The sequence below is a fragment of the Tubulanus polymorphus genome, chromosome 6 (assembly GCF_964204645.1).
Source record: "Tubulanus polymorphus chromosome 6, tnTubPoly1.2, whole genome shotgun sequence".
Taxonomy (NCBI): domain Eukaryota; kingdom Metazoa; phylum Nemertea; class Palaeonemertea; order Tubulaniformes; family Tubulanidae; genus Tubulanus; species Tubulanus polymorphus.
The window spans coordinates 8,638,848-8,656,626 of NC_134030.1; the positions used below are offsets into that span (position 1 = coordinate 8,638,848).

The window sequence follows — 17,779 nt, forward strand, 5'->3', positions numbered from 1 at the left end:
TTTTTCAACCTATTCATTTCTTACTAATTATTAGACGTAGGCATGCAATTCATTCGTACTGGACCTGCTTCCAAATTTCATTAATTGTATAAGATTTATCTTTATGTCATCACTTTGTTATGATCTTGCTGTCCACTAAATAAACTTGAGCTTGATTTAGACACGAATCGTGGAATTCAAAATGTACGCAACATTATCATCATGGCTTCCCAAGCGCGGTCTAACGTGGGTTCACCAACCGGTATGAAAGGTTGGCAATTAGCCTTAGCCGTTGGCGCCCCCGTCGCCCTGGGGCTGGCTGGGCTATGGTACTACAAAAGGCTGAAAGCACGAGAGCTGGGTTCATCTGGTAAAGGTTCTAAAACCGACAAAAAGGCGGAAACCTCCAGTGAAAATACACCGGTTCGTTTTTACTTCCGGGTTTGGAATGATGGATGGGGATTTTCACTTGATTGATTTGCTTTTTCTAGTAGATTCCCTTTGATACCCGACCCCCGACCCTATCGTTGTTTACCATAAAAAAGGGCAGGGGCCTAAATAGATAGCCTCTTCAGGTCCTTCTAGAAGATCTGTCCTTCCTGAATTAAACTTGTATTTAATATGAATATAGGCCCAAGGCAAGTCCTACTTAATATTTTGCCTCATCTCATGTCTCAGTTCCTATAAACAGGTCAATGAAAATACGTAGATTTACGTATCTGAGAAAGTTAGCAAGTTTTCACCGTTATACACACTCTTTGATTTTGATGTTTTATCTCAACTCCATTGCATTTAAAGTTATTCATGTGTGATAAAAATTAAGGAAAAAATTAAAGAACGTTCAGGGACTATATATTCCTACTAGCATGAAAGATCGTTAGATTGGCATGAAAAATGGTGAAATTATAAGGGTGGCAGCACCAGCTGGCTTTATGTTTTTGCGGGGAAAACCAGGTTTTTTCGACAACAGGGTGAAGAATATCTTCATTTAGGAGTCGTATTGATGATAAATTTCACTCAATTTTGAAATTTTTTGCTTCTTAAGATTTTTCACAGGTTGACAAAAACAAGTGAAATATGGCAAGTCAATTAATTTGAAGATAATATGATAAATGTTGTTTTATACTGGAGTTTTGTTTTTTATTTGTATATTCGCTATAAAATCTGAAGTTTTTTCGTGAATAAGTAATTCAGGCTATGCATCAATTTAGTGACCATAGTACTCCCATCTTGTCTTCAAAAATTTAAGCTGACAAAACGCCACGGTAGATCATCAAATGCCATGGTAGAAATCAGCAGAACTTAGCCCTCCACCACTTTAAACACTAATTGTGTTCCCCGACCGCTAGATCTCTTTCGCAGCAGCCTCCAAATATGGCAGTGATGGGTAAAATACAACCACTGTCTAACTTCAACCTGTCACCCCTATTAAGTAGTAGTAGTAGTAGTAGTAGCAGTAGCAGTAGCAGTAGCAGTAGCAGTAGCAGTAGCAGTAGCAGTAGCAGTAGCAGTAGCAGTAGCAGTAGCAGTAGCAGTAGCAGTAGCAGTAGCAGTAGCAGTAGCAGTAGCAGTAGCAGTAGCAGTAGCAGTAGCAGTAGCAGTAGCAGTAGCAGTAGCAGTAGCAGTAGCAGTAGCAGTAGCAGTAGCAGTAGCAGTAGCAGTAGCAGTAGCAGTAGCAGTAGCAGTAGCAGTAGCAGTAGCAGTAGCAGTAGCAGTAGCAGTAGCAGTAGCAGTAGCAGTAGCAGTAGCAGTAGCAGTAGCAGTAGCAGTAGCAGTAGCAGTAGCAGTAGCAGTAGCAGTAGCAGTAGCAGTAGCAGTAGCAGTAGCAGTAGCAGTAGCAGTAGCAGTAGCAGTAGCAGTAGCAGTAGCAGTAGCAGTAGCAGTAGCAGTAGCAGTAGCAGTAGCAGTAGCAGTAGCAGTAGCAGTAGCAGTAGCAGTAGCAGTAGTAGTCCGCTTTTAATCCGTTTCCTCTAGCGTTTTTTATAACACCATTTTAAAAGTTTCATATATACGCACGTAACATATATTCAGAGTTTAATCCTTATAGGTATACAGCTTCGGGTGCGTACTCCAATGTCTGTCAAGCCTGACCTTAAAGCAATCCATAGACGGTAGAAAGTTTGGTGGGGAGGGACATATACCATGTATATATTTATACGTGTTGATTGCATCACCCCTCATTCTTCTATAAACCAGGGTTGGAAGTTGAAGTTGTTTTAGGCGCTGTTCATAAGATAAATTCTGTAATCGGGGAACCATCCTAGTCACTCTCCTTTGGACTGCCTCAATAGCGTCAATATCCTTTTGATACTGCAAGGCCCATACTACATTAGCATACTCTAATATCGGTCGAATTAGGGCTTTATACAGAGGTATCAGTTAACACAGTTAAGATAGAAATACCAAACTTTTTCAAAAAGAACTTCAACCATTGGTTAATATTATGGAGTGAAAGCCAATCAAATGTGCCGTCTTATACAGGGTGTAGCACTGGCCTAAAGTAGAGGGTATAGGTTATGCTTTTACCTGCGTAAAATTTCGTACGATACGTAAATTTACGTAGATACGTAAATCTACGTATTTTAATCGACCTGATACAATCTGTATGTCCATTTTTGTGCACTTCTAACTGGATGGCAGCATCTGTAGGTCTTGTCCCTGTCATTCTAAAAATTCAACTGATCAAAAGGATATTTTAAGGGATTTTATCCACTTCTTACTGATATAATTTTTACATCTGCATTACAGAAATTCCTGATGATAAACAAAATAATTTATGTCTTCATTCATTTCAGAGTACACCATTAGAGTTGGCGCAAGCTGCGAAAAATAAAGGCAACAAGTATTTCAAGGCTGCTCAATACGACAAAGCGATTGAATGTTATACACAAGCAATAGATCTGTGTCCTGGAAATAATCCAACTGATCTCAGTACATTCCATCAGAATCGAGCTGCAGCTTATGAACAATTGGTTCGTTGGAAACTTTTTCCTTCGATTTTCTGTTATTGTTGGGAAGAATGTTGATGTTTTTTTCAACTCAGCCTGAAAAGATATCAGGTGCCATAACTTTTGGTACTAGGCCTACAGTAAATAAAGAACATTTTGCATCATGGAAAATATGACTCAAGTATATTCGACTTAAAAACTGGTGCTGGGATAAACTATGATATTACTCTGTTGGTAGTAAATGCCTGATACAGCTGAACTAAAACATTTTTTTTTAATCCATTCTACACTGTATTGAAAAATGTCTTTTTCTTTGATTCGACTTGAGCAAAAGAAAACATTTCGGCAATCCTTCAATACGGTATAAAACAGGTTGTCCTTTTAAACCAAGTTGAAATAGGCATTGGAACTTATCTTAAGAAAAGCACATTCTGAATTCTGCTCTTTGGATTTAGGCGATAAACAGTATAATCCCTAAAAATGATTGCAAATTGAACTATTTTCAGAAAAATTATCCGCAAGTCATCGAAGATTGCTCGAAAGCTCTGTGTTACAATAAGAAATACGTAAAGGCGTTATTTCGAAGAGCTAAAGCAAGTGAACATGAAGGACACCTTACTATGGCACTAAACGGTATGTACCTATTTGTCTCCCTCTAGCTCGCTCATAAGGAGAAATATCCGGGGCGGATCTTAGGGGATGCACACTCGCCAAAAATATGTCATTTTGCCCTGCTATATTATGGAAAATCAAGAATATTAAACTGGTATCCAAAAAGTATAAATTCATAAGCTTGTTTTTACAAAAATAAGTTAATATATTTTCCGAAAAGCTTTTTTGGTTCTGGTTCCTGCAAAATATCTGGCTTCACTGTTATATACCGGTACCAGTAATAGCCTACTAGTTTACAGTGCCAATCCTGTCTTAGTAGTAATAATATGTATTAGGCTTTTTCATGGGCTCATTAGATCTGTAATCACTTGAATTTTCATATTTTATTGATAGCAACAGGGCTAGTAAGGTTATACTCAATTGTTGTGGATACTTTCGCTGTTTAACCATAATTTGTAAGGGTTTTTTGAAAAGGTTTGTTGGAAGCCATGTGACCATTCCATGAATTGACTAGTAAAGCAAGTTTCCTTGCATGCTTTAAGACAGATTCCTATCTTATTTCAGATGTGACTGCAGTATGTATTCTTGAAGGATTTCAAAATCAACAGAGTCTTTATATGGCCGATCGTGTGCTGAAAGCCCTTGGTAAGACTAAAGCAAAAGAAAAATTCAAGGTAAGTTACATTTCACCAAGAGCTGATGGCTAAGGGGGTCTCCGTCATTGTGAACTTTTACTTTAAATTGCTAATAGTCCTAGTGATTTTATTGGATCCTGATGAAACTTTGAACCAGTAATCTGTGGGCCAAGGCCTAAAACAATATACATGTAGAGGCGTTTTTTTTTTTTATTTAACCATAGCGGGTGCCCTAGAGATTGGGGCCCAACTACTTGTCCATCACTACTTGTCGTACAGTAGTTATCGAATCACTACTAAATTGTATGCACGTTCTATTGGTGAAGAGCTAAAATTGAGTATGAATGTTCTATGGGCCAGCAGCTACTAAGATACCTAGCTGTTCTTGAATTTGATCCTTAAGAATACCCTTGGTGGTGGGGAATAAAGAAGTTACAGTGGAGTTATATCAGTTGATTAACTGCTTATGTTTTCTTTATATCTATATCTACTGACCACAATGTGCTAATTAATGATTTTGATTATCACAGGTTCGAGAGCCGACGATGCCATCGCCTCATTTCATTCGCACGTTTTTCTCCGCATTCGCGCATGATCCCGTCATGGAGAAAGTCGCCGAATGTGAACGCCAGTTGAAACTGAATGACGCTGAAAAACATTTGAACGAGAGTCCTGAAAAAGAAAATCAAGAAAGAAATTCTAGGTAGAAATATAAGTACACGTCGTTATGCATTACATGGTCATAAGAAATGATTGAAAAATACTTGTTCTTCATAGCTGTGATGTCCATAGGTCTCCTTGATTCCTTGAGTTTAGTTAGAGTTAAGGATTATATTTGCTAACTAAGTCACTGAATTAGCAGTTTACGGAGATAGACAGTACCGATTTAGGATGAGTACGGTAATTGGGATATGAAACTGATACATACACTCCTCGAAATTTGAAATTTTCTCTGTGAAAAGTCCTTGAATTCTGGAATGACTGATCTGTAGGGACCCCATAAGGTGCAAAACAACCAGGATGTAACTGAACAAATTGATAAATTTTCATTTTGATATCTATTGTGACCTTATACTCCAACGAGCCTGTTAGAAAATGCAATTAGATCTTCTATGAAATGGAGACGATTGTCATTTGTAAATGTCCTTTCTTTTCAGTCCATTCCATAAAGCAATCAAAGCTTACGTGCAGCGTGATTACAGCGATATAATTCATCTTTGCGATGAAGAAATCAATACAAATGGAGCAAATGTACACGAAGCATTGTTGTTCAAGGGTACCTTCCATCTTTTACGGGGTGAAGGCAACCTGGCAATGGAAGCTTTTGATAAAATAATATCATCTGATGAATCCAGCCTCGAGGTATGTATTCTAGTATAGCTTTGAATTTCAGACATTGCAAATTTTGGGATTCAACCTATTCCACAGTTAAGATGATAGGTTAACTGCCGCAATAGTATACAGGTCGAATATTCCATTATAAGCAACGAATGAAATATAGCAGTTATGATATATTTGTAAATATCAATCTTATTTATGTAGGTGAAAATAAATGCATATATTAAACGCGGAAGTTTAAAGATGCAAAATGACCTTAAAGATGAGGCCTTGGCAGATTTCACTGAAGCAGTCCAAGTCGACTCCCAAAATTCAGATATCTATCATCATCGTGGCCAGGTATGTATGTAATAATGCACGTACTTGCAAATTTCTCACTATTGTAGTCTTAAAATCTTTCTCATGAACTCGAGTTCATTTTGGGATTGTACGTTTGTATGGTGAGGTTTTACTTATCGATTGCTATTTTTTGCAGTTGAATCTATTATTAGAAAGAGTGGATGAAGCACTTCGAGATTTTGAGAAGTGTGTTGAGTTGAATCCTGGTTTCGCTGTTGCTCGCGTGCAGAAGTGTTATACAGGTTGGTGTTGCTCTTTCGACCAGTCTTTCGACGATTTGGATTACGAAGCAAAATGAGTGCATTTTATTTACAGAACACAGATACGCATTCATGACGAAAAATCCAATGCTATTCCAAACTGCATTGAAATCGTTCGAAGAAGCATTGGAAGAGTTCCGAGACTGTACAGAAGGTTACGCCCTCTATGGACAGGTAAATATGAAAGGTTTCACCATACAACACAGTCCCCAGTTTGGCAGTTCTGTGTTAAGATTTGACTCAAGAAAATGATCTACTCTAACTCACAACTGTGGGAAATGGGTCCAGGAGTTCATGATAAACAAACCTTTTGACTAATATTAACAAAATTTGCATTTTAAAATTGATGAATGAATATCAGATGTATGTTTACGATATTAATTGATATGAATATGAATGAGTGATCCTTGTATTGTTCTTTAACCTTTTGAATTTGCAATCTTTTTAGGCGCTTTGTGACCAACAAATGTATGAGTTGTCTGAGAAAAACTTCCAGAAAGCTATTGAATTAGACCCAGAAAATGCTAACATCTACGTTCATAGAGGGTAAGTTTTTAAATGAGGTCAACGTCCGTTAAAATTGCTTGATGGCAGTTCTCAAGCAATTGTCAACTAACATAAATGTTGTTAAAGGTCTTTTATGAGCAGGAAAAAGCTAGCCCTCACTATTTCTGTACTTATCTTTTACAGACTTCTCCAGCTGCAGTGGAAACAAGATGTCGATGAAGCCATGAAGTTACTCAAGAAGGCGATTGAATTGGATGATCTTTGTGAATTAGCCTACGAAACTTTAGGAACCATAGAAGTACAGAGGTACGTAAATTCATGAATCATGCCGATACATTTCATTTCCGCCTTCACCTGATTGTTCCTTGACCAAGTCCTGGTATCTTTATGTGGACAAAACTGCATACCTGAGTTAAACTTCTATTATACCTTTTTTGCAGAGGCTGCTTGGACCGAGCCCATGAACTGTTTAACAAAGCGATTAACTTGGCTAAAACCGAACAGGATATGGCTCATCTATACTCCCTGTTAGCTGCTGCTCAAGCTCAAAGCAAAGCCGCTCATGATTTAGGATTACAAATGCCTGGCTCAATGTGAAAAACATAAAACGATAATTCTTAGTGTGCTTAGAACCTTGTATCACATATTATGAATATTGTTATGTGGATGAGCCATGGATTAGAGTTGCTTACTAATTTCTTGTGTCTCATGAAGAACCATCATGTGTGAAAGACTTATGTCATCAAATTAAAAGCCAAATCATAAGAATGTGCTTGAATTTGTGTAATGTTTTACTACTGAGTTGAAGGAACCCAGCCTATAATGACACAGTTGGATTCATCTAACTGCTGGATACTTAATTGGCTGATACACAATTTGAAATGAATAACAAAATATGAATATGCAATGTTTGTCAACTAGACTCCTTGGAATTGTATGCAGACGTTTTTCTAAGATAATAATTAAATTGGGTTAGTTCTGTACACATAACTGTATCCAAAGCTTAAACTTCATAACTTAATTTGAATTAACCATGGGAACTATCCAAGATCTATTTCATTAATCCTATGTTCATCAGGGGGCATTGAATATGGAAATTGTCAGATTATTGACCAGTTCAGACCATTTCCCAAGTGGGCATGGTGTCTCGGACCCCTCGTTTAGATACAATGGCCAACTTGAGAGTCTACAGTCAAACCCACTAAATCCAGATCAGTTTAATCCATGTTTACAGTATCTATTAATTACACAAATATGATTTCCTCACACAGGATTTCATCAGTCCAATTGATCCAAATCAAGCAATGTCTACTCGAGTAGCTACTGCTACCACCTAATTATTGGCTTTATCATTACACACCCCTCTCCCTGGCCTGTGATGTTTAAGTTTTATTTTATCTGAAATATAAGCACCAGTAGCAATTTTTTACTGACATATCTTTGAATGTTTTTGTAATTTCATTTGCCAGAGTTTATAGAAATTGTGTAAACGTAACATGTACGGCGGTATATCTGTAAATTTAATATGTAAAATACATTATTATATTATTAATAACATTTGAAGAAATTTCTTCCTTTAGCTGCAATTGATTCATAAAGCTGCTTCAAACATTTTTTTCCAAAAGATCTATTCTGACCAATCTTGAGCCTTTTCTTCCAGCAGAGAATTATGTCCTTTCATTTGCCACTTTTGGAAAATTCTGCCAATTCTTCCAATCTCTACGCTGGCAGAAATTTCATGATGAATGGAATGTAAATTACAGAAGAGCACAATTGAAAAGGGCCCTACAGATATACACCCACGATATGGAGATGAAAATTGGGTCCAGAAGAAAATAAGAGCTTTTCCCAGATAAAGCAGCCAATGCCAATGGCCACTAGCTGGTCTTGCCCTTGGTATTGAGAAACAGAACCTAAAAGATGCAAAGTGTCAAATTTGTAGGTTTTGTCTTGACAAAAATGCCACCTCAGCACGAAGGCAGGGGTCCTGACCCTTGAGACCACCCCCTAAATACATTCCAGAAGTGAGATCCAGCCAAATGAATCTTGACACCAATGAGTTGCTTCCTCAAAAAACTAACAAGATTCAAATATAAGATGAAAAATGTATGTATGTACATATAATAATAATATACAACCTTTATTGAGTTAATATACAACTGTTAACAAAAATACAATATTGTGCATGTACGTATACAAGTTAATAAATGCATTATTATTTGTAATAAAGAATTTTACCCGGTGAGACATTTACATTTTGTACAAAATACATACCATACAGTCAAATCATTATAAATGGATATTTATTTAAACTCGAAACTTTACATCACATCCCCAACATATGGTTTCTAGTGAAAATTCTACTTTATTGGACAGTTACGTTGTCAACATGGTGGTAGTGAAAAGGACTTAACCAGTCCTTGTAGCAGAAGGAATGAATGTACACGTCTGTTTGAACTAGTTCACAATGGGAATGTTAAATTCACTAAAAGACATATCAAACTCCCTAAATGGTGTCTCCTGACTGCTGCAGTGTAGGGTTCACCAGCAAACTTCTCAAATTACCATCAGAAAATGCTGACATTGAAGCAGCAACACCTGAAATTACATTAAACATTAAAATATACAATCATTATTTTAGAATGAAGAAGGGTCGTGGTACCCTTCCGAAATTTCCATTTTCAATAAACTTTTTAGTTCAATTCCTACTGTGGGAGTTAACGTTTCATTCCTACATCAAGGATATTGTGATTTCAAGCAATTCATTGAACATTGACATTGAGCACGTGAAATAACAGTTGGTTAAACGAAACTCTAATTCAGAACTTTTCACTATCGTGTAGGATTTTTCATGGGTACGTACGTACCTTGTTGATAAGCAGGATGAGACTGAAGCGCTTCAAAGCTTAAACCGATGTCATTCTCACTGACAGAAGCCACTTCACCCGGTTCTAATCGGCACACTTCATATTTCACCCACTTGTAGTTGGAACATTTTCGCGCTCCCAGTGAACTTTGGATCAAATTTTGTATAGTCGGCTGCGAGAAACCAAAAAATTCAGCACCTTTTCCTTTCGTCGGCACAAGTATGTTACTTCCTCTGAAATTATCGTTCGCGTTAAAAAAACTCAAAAGCCTAGTCACAGCCATAAGTCTCATAACCAATCTGATCACTCAAAGATTTACGATTTGAGATTATATAGCTACAACTCGGTCTAGATTATTATTGCAAATAATGAATAGATTAGACTTGGAAGAACAAACATCAAGACCTACATTAACTTGTTCACACTTTCTAATAATCTCTTATGGCACTCAAACGCTGAAGACCCAGTTATCATTTGAAGTGGATTATCATCAGAAGAGATTTCAAACTAAAAAGATATTCAGTCAAAATAATTACTGTTTAATTTAGGGTACATTCCTTCATTTGGTTTTTGTTACATAGGTTTAACTACTAACCTTAGGAGAGCTCCCTGCGTCTGATATTTTACATGTGTAAAGGCACTTTTTGTTAAGTCGAGTCGTGCTGGAATATTCTCTCGTGCTACAAAATCCTACCGGAAAAATGTAGTCTTGCGTGTGAAAATTACTACGATCAGACACAACCTGTGTATTATATGGAGAACAATCATGAAGTAGAGTGAATACTAATCAATTGCAATTATCCAATGAGTGACTCTCTATTCAAATCATGTAAATTAGCAAAACGTATGGAATTCTAAAGAAATAAAACAGTCAGTAGAGTTGCTTCCCGCATATACAATCTTTCAGGACCGTAAAATCTGTCTAACTTGAAAGAGTCAAGTCCGAGTTGGATGTTATGTACTTCATGTGTCCCAAAAAACATCAGAGTTGAACGGTTATGCGAGTTAATCGGGTCCAACTTGGGAAGAGTCCGCTGTATAATGGAACTCACCTCTCCTAAACTATGAACGGTTAATCCTCCCAATAATATCGGGAATATTGGACGTCCAGACAGATCTAATGGAATTGGCTGCACTTGATTTTTCTTCATCACAGAGGAGACAGTTTTGCTGCTAGTCCTACGAGCTTTCGCTTTCATATTTTCAGCTACAAATAACGAGGGCGAATGTGAATCGATGAATAAAATGTCATTCGGATCCTAAATTGAATCACACCAAAAACAGCTTCCAGTACGGTACCTAAAAGATGCTTGGCAATTTTACGAGTAGCTGTCGTCGCTAATGAGGGCCTTTTCTTGACAACTTTATCTTTAACACTCTCTGGAAATAAAAACTTACAACAATGACCAGAGTGATGTGCCGGTGTTGTTGTTTGTTGTTAAGGAACTTAAGGTAACTTAAGTCACCACCAATGCAGTCACATCTCTCAGGGGCGGGCGCAGGAAAACCCTGTTTGTGCTAACCGTGGTTAGTACACTGTGGCTAAGCATAAATGGGCGCAGGAAAACGCTGTTAGCTAACCATTGTCTTTGTGTGGCCTTTTATTTCAAGCTCGTTAGCCTAACCATGGATGAGCCACTAGCCACGGTTAGGCTAACAGGGTTTTCCTGCCCCTGGTGGTAAAGTGCTGGTGAACATGTATTATCTAAGTTTTTGTATATTGTGACAAGTTTTCTCAAAGAAGGACTGAAGTCAATTCAAGAAAGACAGACTTCTCGATTATAATGATTATACCAGTTTTTCCTGCTGTCAATGAAGCAACAAATTTCTTCAACATCGCTGCATGAGGAGTTACAGCAGTTGGTTTTTCGGGAGTAACACGACTCGCAGCGGCTTCGTGTTGCAGAACTCGCCTCAGTAAAAACCTATAAACAATAAGACATTATGTCCCTGATATCAAAAACCAGTCTAACATACCGGCCCAAGCCTTTGATACACTTACCTTCGCTCATTGCGTAATCTGTCAAGTTTTTCTTCCTTGCCACTAACTTCATCACAAAGTGCAGAATTTAACTATGGTAGTAAAAATAAATAATTCAAATGTTTGTTAAAATCAAATGACAGCAAGGGATTTAAAAGCTCTCTCCATTCATAACCATATCCCTCTAATCAGAAACAGAAACAAATCTAATCGTTATTATGCTTAGCGCATTATACAGTATAGGTTACAAATTCTAAAGAAGAGGCAAAAAACTTACAAACACCATTTGTTTGATCTGCTTTCGAAGACGTTTGTATTTTCTGTAGATCTTCTCCTGCTTCATCTGATGTAGTTTGACCGCTTGTTGCTGATGACGCGCAGCTATAGAATAGAAGTCGCTGTTCGGGGAAACACCAGTTACTTTAGGCTTAACAGTATCATCGGATGTTGTCTATAATATAGAGACATATTCAAGACTTTATGTATATATGCAAGATAACAGACTCCACTCATGCAGGTTGAATCCGAGGAACTCAGATATTTATTGAAACATTTTCTGACTCCATCATCGGATCCGAGAGTTTGGCTAAATATGACTTGAGCAGTGTCCTCTGCATATAATCGTATCTATTGACACCAGACATTCTACATTTTCAAGTACATAACATGTTTATTGAATTATATTATCAGTGTGTAAGACTGACCTGCACCAGCATAAAAACACCAGGATTTCCTTCTTCTTGCTTAAAACGTTTAGCCCCAACTTGAATCTGTCCATGGAAATTCAAAATTTTCAGTATAGACAGTACATTCTGTGCGGTTTGATAAAGTATACTTATCAAAGCAATGATTTATGGGCCTTGATTCACTAAAAGTGACTTGAGTACAAGGTAATCATAAGTGAATGAATATCTGATAACATACCAGTGTCTAGAAATTCAAGGGCCCCATAAACAGAGTATCATAATTAACTCCTCGTGATAAGGCCTACTTACATCTCTTGTGATAGCTTTATCTAATTGGCTGATTGTTCTAAACGAAATTAACGAATGAGAATTAGTAATGATCATTTATAGTCCATGATCAAACAGTACTCGTACAGTAATACTTACTGAACATCAAGGGTTGTCGTTTCCAACATTTTGCATTTTATCTCTTGAACATGCAGAGGCTTGTTCGCCTCTTCCAAAATCTTGTAAGCGGCTTCCAGCAACGGGCTTAATGCGATTATTGTAAATCGGTTTCCCGAACTGAAAATAAAACATTTTTTTGGTCCAGTTGTAGTTCTATTTACTTTCTATAGTGGAAACAGCTGGAGTGAGGAATTCTTAGTTGGTCATTACAGAATGACATCTTCATGACCAGCAGACATTTAGAAATCCAGAGAATCCTAGATGAAGAGCAGCGGTGGATTTTGTATCTAAAACATTTACTAGGTCATAAAGAATATCTCGGCTAGGCTACACGCAAATAGGTAGCTACTTACCCTGTCAGGGTTCCTGCTGACCCAGTGCCAGTCGAGGCAGAGGATAGAGCCTTTGCTTTATCTTCATCAGCAGCAGGGGAAAACATCTGAGACACGATCTTAAAAATATTACAAAATCAATAAGATCAGTGGTGAATGAACTATGCCAACTAATAACTAAGACATCATGCCCAATCGATGAAAAGCTTGACAATCTGATAATTTCAATTTTCAACGCCCCTGGTGAACAAATACAGTTATCAATGAGTTTGAAACTCAGCACGATCATATGATTCAATATTTAACTCCCTCTGGTGGGGAAAACATAAACTTGTGGGTAACCCCAATTCTATATAAGAAGATGTGTCGTTATATGATAGTGCTAACAATTATCAAATGTCAGGACAACAAACTTAAACCTGTTGACATTTTCCTTAAAAAAAACCTTTTTCACATCCACGCATGAGGACTCTGATGAGACTTGGATGTCTGCCAAATACATAATTCCTACATAATTTTCTAGCGATCCTCTATGTTAAAGATGCCCCCTTTAAGTACAACCACCGAGAATTTCAATGAAAATGCGTAGCATTAGGATGTTACAGGTTGTGGAATTCAGGCCAAAACGGGCACAAAAAGGTTACAGGATGGCCATCATATGTCTGATTGAATCAATTTAATTTGTGATGATTGGCCCTAGGGTGGAATACTAAGCTATAACATCTAGAAAATCAATCTTCAAAATTTCCCTTGAAAACTTCAAAAATATGAAAAGGTGCTATTAACAACAATGGCCATCGATTCTGACCTAGGCAGATGTGTCTAGGGTAGATAAATGTATAAACCAAACCAAGGCAATCTATTGAAATGTCTTCAAAACTTCCTAGAATGACTCCATTCCGTATACACCTACGTACGGACAGAGACGGCCAGACAGATAAAAATGAATTTTTATGGCCCACTGGGACAAACAGGTTAAAAAACAGGGTTAACTCCTACAAGATTGGCACGCTGGCATTTTGTATTTGGCATAGCATCACATAATTGTATTTGGCATAGCATCAATATATCGATAGTGATAGATATTTAGAGATAAGACAGAAGGGCGAGCTATCTGCACTGTAGTCAGTAACCTGTCTGTGGTTTAGTGTCACGATCGGGTATTTTCACAAACCACATATATACCACCTTGTCCTTGGTATAAGCCCATCCGATTATAAAAAGCTTACCACCAATGATTAGGTACCTAAGTTCTAACTATGCCACTGATAAACTAGTCAGTAACCTGACAGTGGTTTAGTTTCACGATCGGATATTTTCCCAAACCACATATATACCACCTTGGTATAAGCCCATCCAATTATAAAAAGCTTACCACCAACAGGTAACTAACTACTGATAAACCAGCCACGAGCCAGCAGCAGCTGCAGGGAGTTGACCTAAAACATCAGTCATACCCACCAGGCCTCTACACACATACACACCTTCTCTTAGTTTCGAGTATGTAATTTTAATTGACTTTTACTTTTTCGGTATATTAAGTGGCTCTTTCATTAATCAGATCTATGCAGATCAACTAATAAAAATTTAAGTTGATGTTTCTTTTTAACCGATTTAGCTCAACGACCTTGAAATTACAGTGCGCCCTCGCATGCCAGGGTTTGATTTACTTACGCGATACGGAAGCACCCGCTTCGAGCCTGCGGGATTTAAGAAAAGAAAATTTTGCAATGTAACATAGTTGGCTCGCACAGCAGGTTCGACACTGTTTCGTTTGTTTCTAGGCTTTGATGTATTGATATCGTAATATTTTTAAATCAGTTTGTGATTGTTTTATGTGCATAGAATAGTGTCGATCCGCGGGGCGATTGTACTATTAGTTTTATGGATTTATAACTATTTATTTATTAATTTATGTAGATAGATTTGCTTAAGATTCTGTGACGTTACTTGTTTCATTGTGATGGGCTGTTTTCTCCTTTAGAGATGGCGAGTTGTTATTCGCTTGACATTGTGACTCGAGATGAAGTGCTGGACGATTCTTCCGGTAGACCGGCTAAACGGCGGTTGAATAAACGGAATACTCGAGGTCTCAAAACAAAACAGATGAAAATGAGAAACCCTTGGGAACCATTAAAAAACGTGTAGATTATTTTCAGAACAGGGGTACTTCCGTAGCTAGCAAGAAAACCGAGATACCACGTCAGTCCCATTATCAAAGATAATTTCATAATAATGATATAGGAGCTGTTTGTTTTCTTCCGTTTCGATTTTACAACTTTTGCCACCTTTTTAGCATCTCGTATTGCTCGCATTGTGAATCCGAAAAACGCTAAATTAAAGAAACAAATAACTGCGATGGGTATGAGAAAAGTGTAGACGAGTTGGTCAGGGTTTGAGATCCAACACACTTGTTTGTCGGCGTATTTGAAGCCGGAGTTTTCTACCCAGAACGTTAGCGAGCCACATATAGCCAGTAGAACTGCCGGCAGTAGGTAAGCATAAGCACAATAGCGTCTGAAACAACGAGCCTTTTGAAAATTATCTCTGATTGCCGCAGAACCCCTGAAAGTTCTAAAGGTATCGTAGCTGATGACGTTTGTCCAGAAGAACACAACGAGCCACAGATAATGCACGATCATGCCGACTATCGAACACAGCAGTGGACGAGAGAGTAACGATGGTTGGAAAATCACGGCATTGAATAACAGCATAACGATGAATAAAGAAGCACACATGTTCATCAATGTTTTACCGGGTATCGTACGCAGCGTTCTGAATAATGAATAAGTAAAAAGAACGAATATTAAACCAAACAACGACAACGAGCAAGTGATTATCGTTAGTTTAGTCTCAATCTCAGTCGCAAGATCGTAGTTTCGTCGGTAGAACTCATCCATTCAGACAACCACCAAATTACCACTGATCTGTATTTGATCTTTGCTAAGCTCGAGTTCCAACCCCGTAGGTGTTTTGATAAGAAGAATACCATCTTCCGTTTCGTTTAGATGATCTCTGCTATAAACTTGTCGACGCCGGCAAACCTCTTTCTCACAAACGACAATGTAGTTTCTGGTCCGATTTTCATCCCGATAATTTCGATGATAAATTCCCAGCTCACTTCTTACCGGTGTCCATTGCCTTAATGTCGAGTTATCACTTCCGAGGAGTGATACGTATTCTACACCATTTTGGACTGTCAGGTCAAATGCTTCGTCTCCGTATTCGCGTAGATTGTTTTCATCACAATCCGTCATCAAGTTGTCGGTTCTGAAATTTCTGATTCGAAGTTTGTACTTTTCGATAGACCGACAGGCATATATCCGCGATTTCCCAACTCCGAGACTGCTTAGAATATGATTAGCGATGTTCTTTAAACTTTCGTACGTAACGATATTCAAATCGGGAAATTCTACCGAATAATGGAAACCTGCGTTGCCAATTTCACTATTCGGTAAGGTGTTCATCTTCCATGTCGTGTTTAACTTGAAACGTGAAATAACCTCATCTATCACACCGGCAATAGACGTACTTACTCGCTTCGTACATTTGTAAAACACCTCGAAATTTGCGAATAAAACTCTCGTTGCGTTGTATGGAGGAAATTCGGCGTGGAATTCGTCGGAATCGATGCATCTTTTTGAAATAGTGTTGTACAACGTGTTTTCAGCTTCGCACGTTGGAATCGACTGGAGCTTTCTCATCGTTTTCGGATCAACAAGATCCATTTCAGCAATGCCGGGTCTAGACAGATCAAATAATACAGATAACTGCGGATTGGCACCGAAAACACTTGAGGGAGGACCACTTCTTAACCTACCTAGGCAGCGTACGTCATTGCTTGCATTGAAACCGTTGCACAAGGCACAATGTACATTGCGGAACACGATGTCGTAATCTTCAACTTTTATTGGTTCAGCGTATTTGTAACAGGGATGGTCGTTACGGTGTTCCTGTGACGGACAAGTCATAATCTGATCTTTCATCCCCCTCCTGAAACAGGAAACTGCCGAATCGGTGAAATCTAGTTCGACGCGGTGTCTCTTCAAACTCTCAAACACACTTCTCTGGTCACCGCCATTCCAGTGAGAACTACCAAACGACGGTGGCACAAAATCCAAACGAACTTGACGAATTCTGTAATAACTGACGTTTTGAAAATGACACCGAAGGCAATAGATATTACGAAAGAGAATGTCGCCGTAAACAACGGGGGTAAAACTAAGCAAATCTGTCAACTTGGAATCCGCATGAATCGGTGTAGGGCTTTCACATGCTTTAGTCTCTTTGGTGGTAGTTTGCTGGGGACATTTCACAACTGACCAGTAGTAATATCTATTTCTGCTTTCGAAGTATGGTATATTGAAGAATGTACAGGAAGTGAAATCCGCATAGTGGTGTAACTCGGATGACACTATGGGCGTAGTGGAGCTCTCGTTTCTGCAAAGCATGTAGTAGTCCAAACAACATGTACCCATCACCACGCACAATTCGCTACACGAACATACAGATCCGCCTGCACTTCCACAACGATCTCTGCATGTTAACCACGGACAAGTAAGCGCAGTTGCAGTAAAATTGAACGACGCGTCCCCATCTGAAAATTATAAGCGTTTTACAAATTAGCAGAACAAGCACATACTTGTGAAAAACATGCACTTAGAACGAAACAATCTACGAACAATCCCCTCGGATTGTACAAACAGGAGATTAATGTCGCGATTGACACTTAAGTGAAAGTTAACAATAAGCAGCAACAACTTCGCACCGATGTATTACCGGCGGAATAGAGCAGTCTCGCCAGGAAAAATGTAATCGTACGATTGGAAGAATACAAGACGAATATCT

At 38.2% G+C, this 17,779-nt stretch overlaps 2 protein-coding genes across 3 annotated transcripts; one reads left to right on the top strand and one right to left on the bottom strand.

Annotated features, from left to right (window-relative positions):
- The first annotated feature begins 204 nt into the window (after positions 1-204).
- On the top strand, positions 205-7,585 carry LOC141906809 (mitochondrial import receptor subunit TOM70-like). The gene is made up of 12 exons (XM_074796200.1): positions 205-402; positions 2,775-2,951; positions 3,434-3,560; positions 4,104-4,213; positions 4,705-4,877; positions 5,332-5,536; positions 5,717-5,851; positions 5,988-6,093; positions 6,167-6,285; positions 6,560-6,657; positions 6,802-6,924; positions 7,059-7,585. The coding sequence occupies exons 1-12, from the start codon at positions 244-246 to the stop codon at positions 7,213-7,215; spliced, it is 1,689 nt and encodes a 562-aa protein (XP_074652301.1). The 5' UTR covers positions 205-243; the 3' UTR covers positions 7,216-7,585.
- A 1,225-nt stretch (positions 7,586-8,810) lies between these two features.
- Positions 8,811-14,536, bottom strand: LOC141907173 (transforming growth factor beta regulator 1-like). 2 transcript variants are annotated; one of them, XM_074796746.1, is made up of 14 exons: positions 14,416-14,536; positions 12,953-13,050; positions 12,579-12,716; positions 12,462-12,498; positions 12,171-12,236; positions 11,744-11,917; positions 11,488-11,558; positions 11,280-11,410; positions 10,785-10,865; positions 10,538-10,692; positions 10,081-10,227; positions 9,895-9,992; positions 9,486-9,718; positions 8,811-9,216 (listed from the first exon to the last, which is right to left on the bottom strand). In XM_074796746.1, the coding sequence occupies exons 2-14, from the start codon at positions 13,036-13,038 to the stop codon at positions 9,125-9,127; spliced, it is 1,509 nt and encodes a 502-aa protein (XP_074652847.1). In that variant the 5' UTR covers positions 13,039-13,050; positions 14,416-14,536; the 3' UTR covers positions 8,811-9,124. The 2 variants fall into 2 exon arrangements, with proteins under 2 accessions (XP_074652847.1, XP_074652848.1); XM_074796747.1 differs by lacking the exon at positions 14,416-14,536 and adding an exon at positions 14,307-14,410.
- Between the last annotated feature and the right edge of the window lie 3,243 nt (positions 14,537-17,779).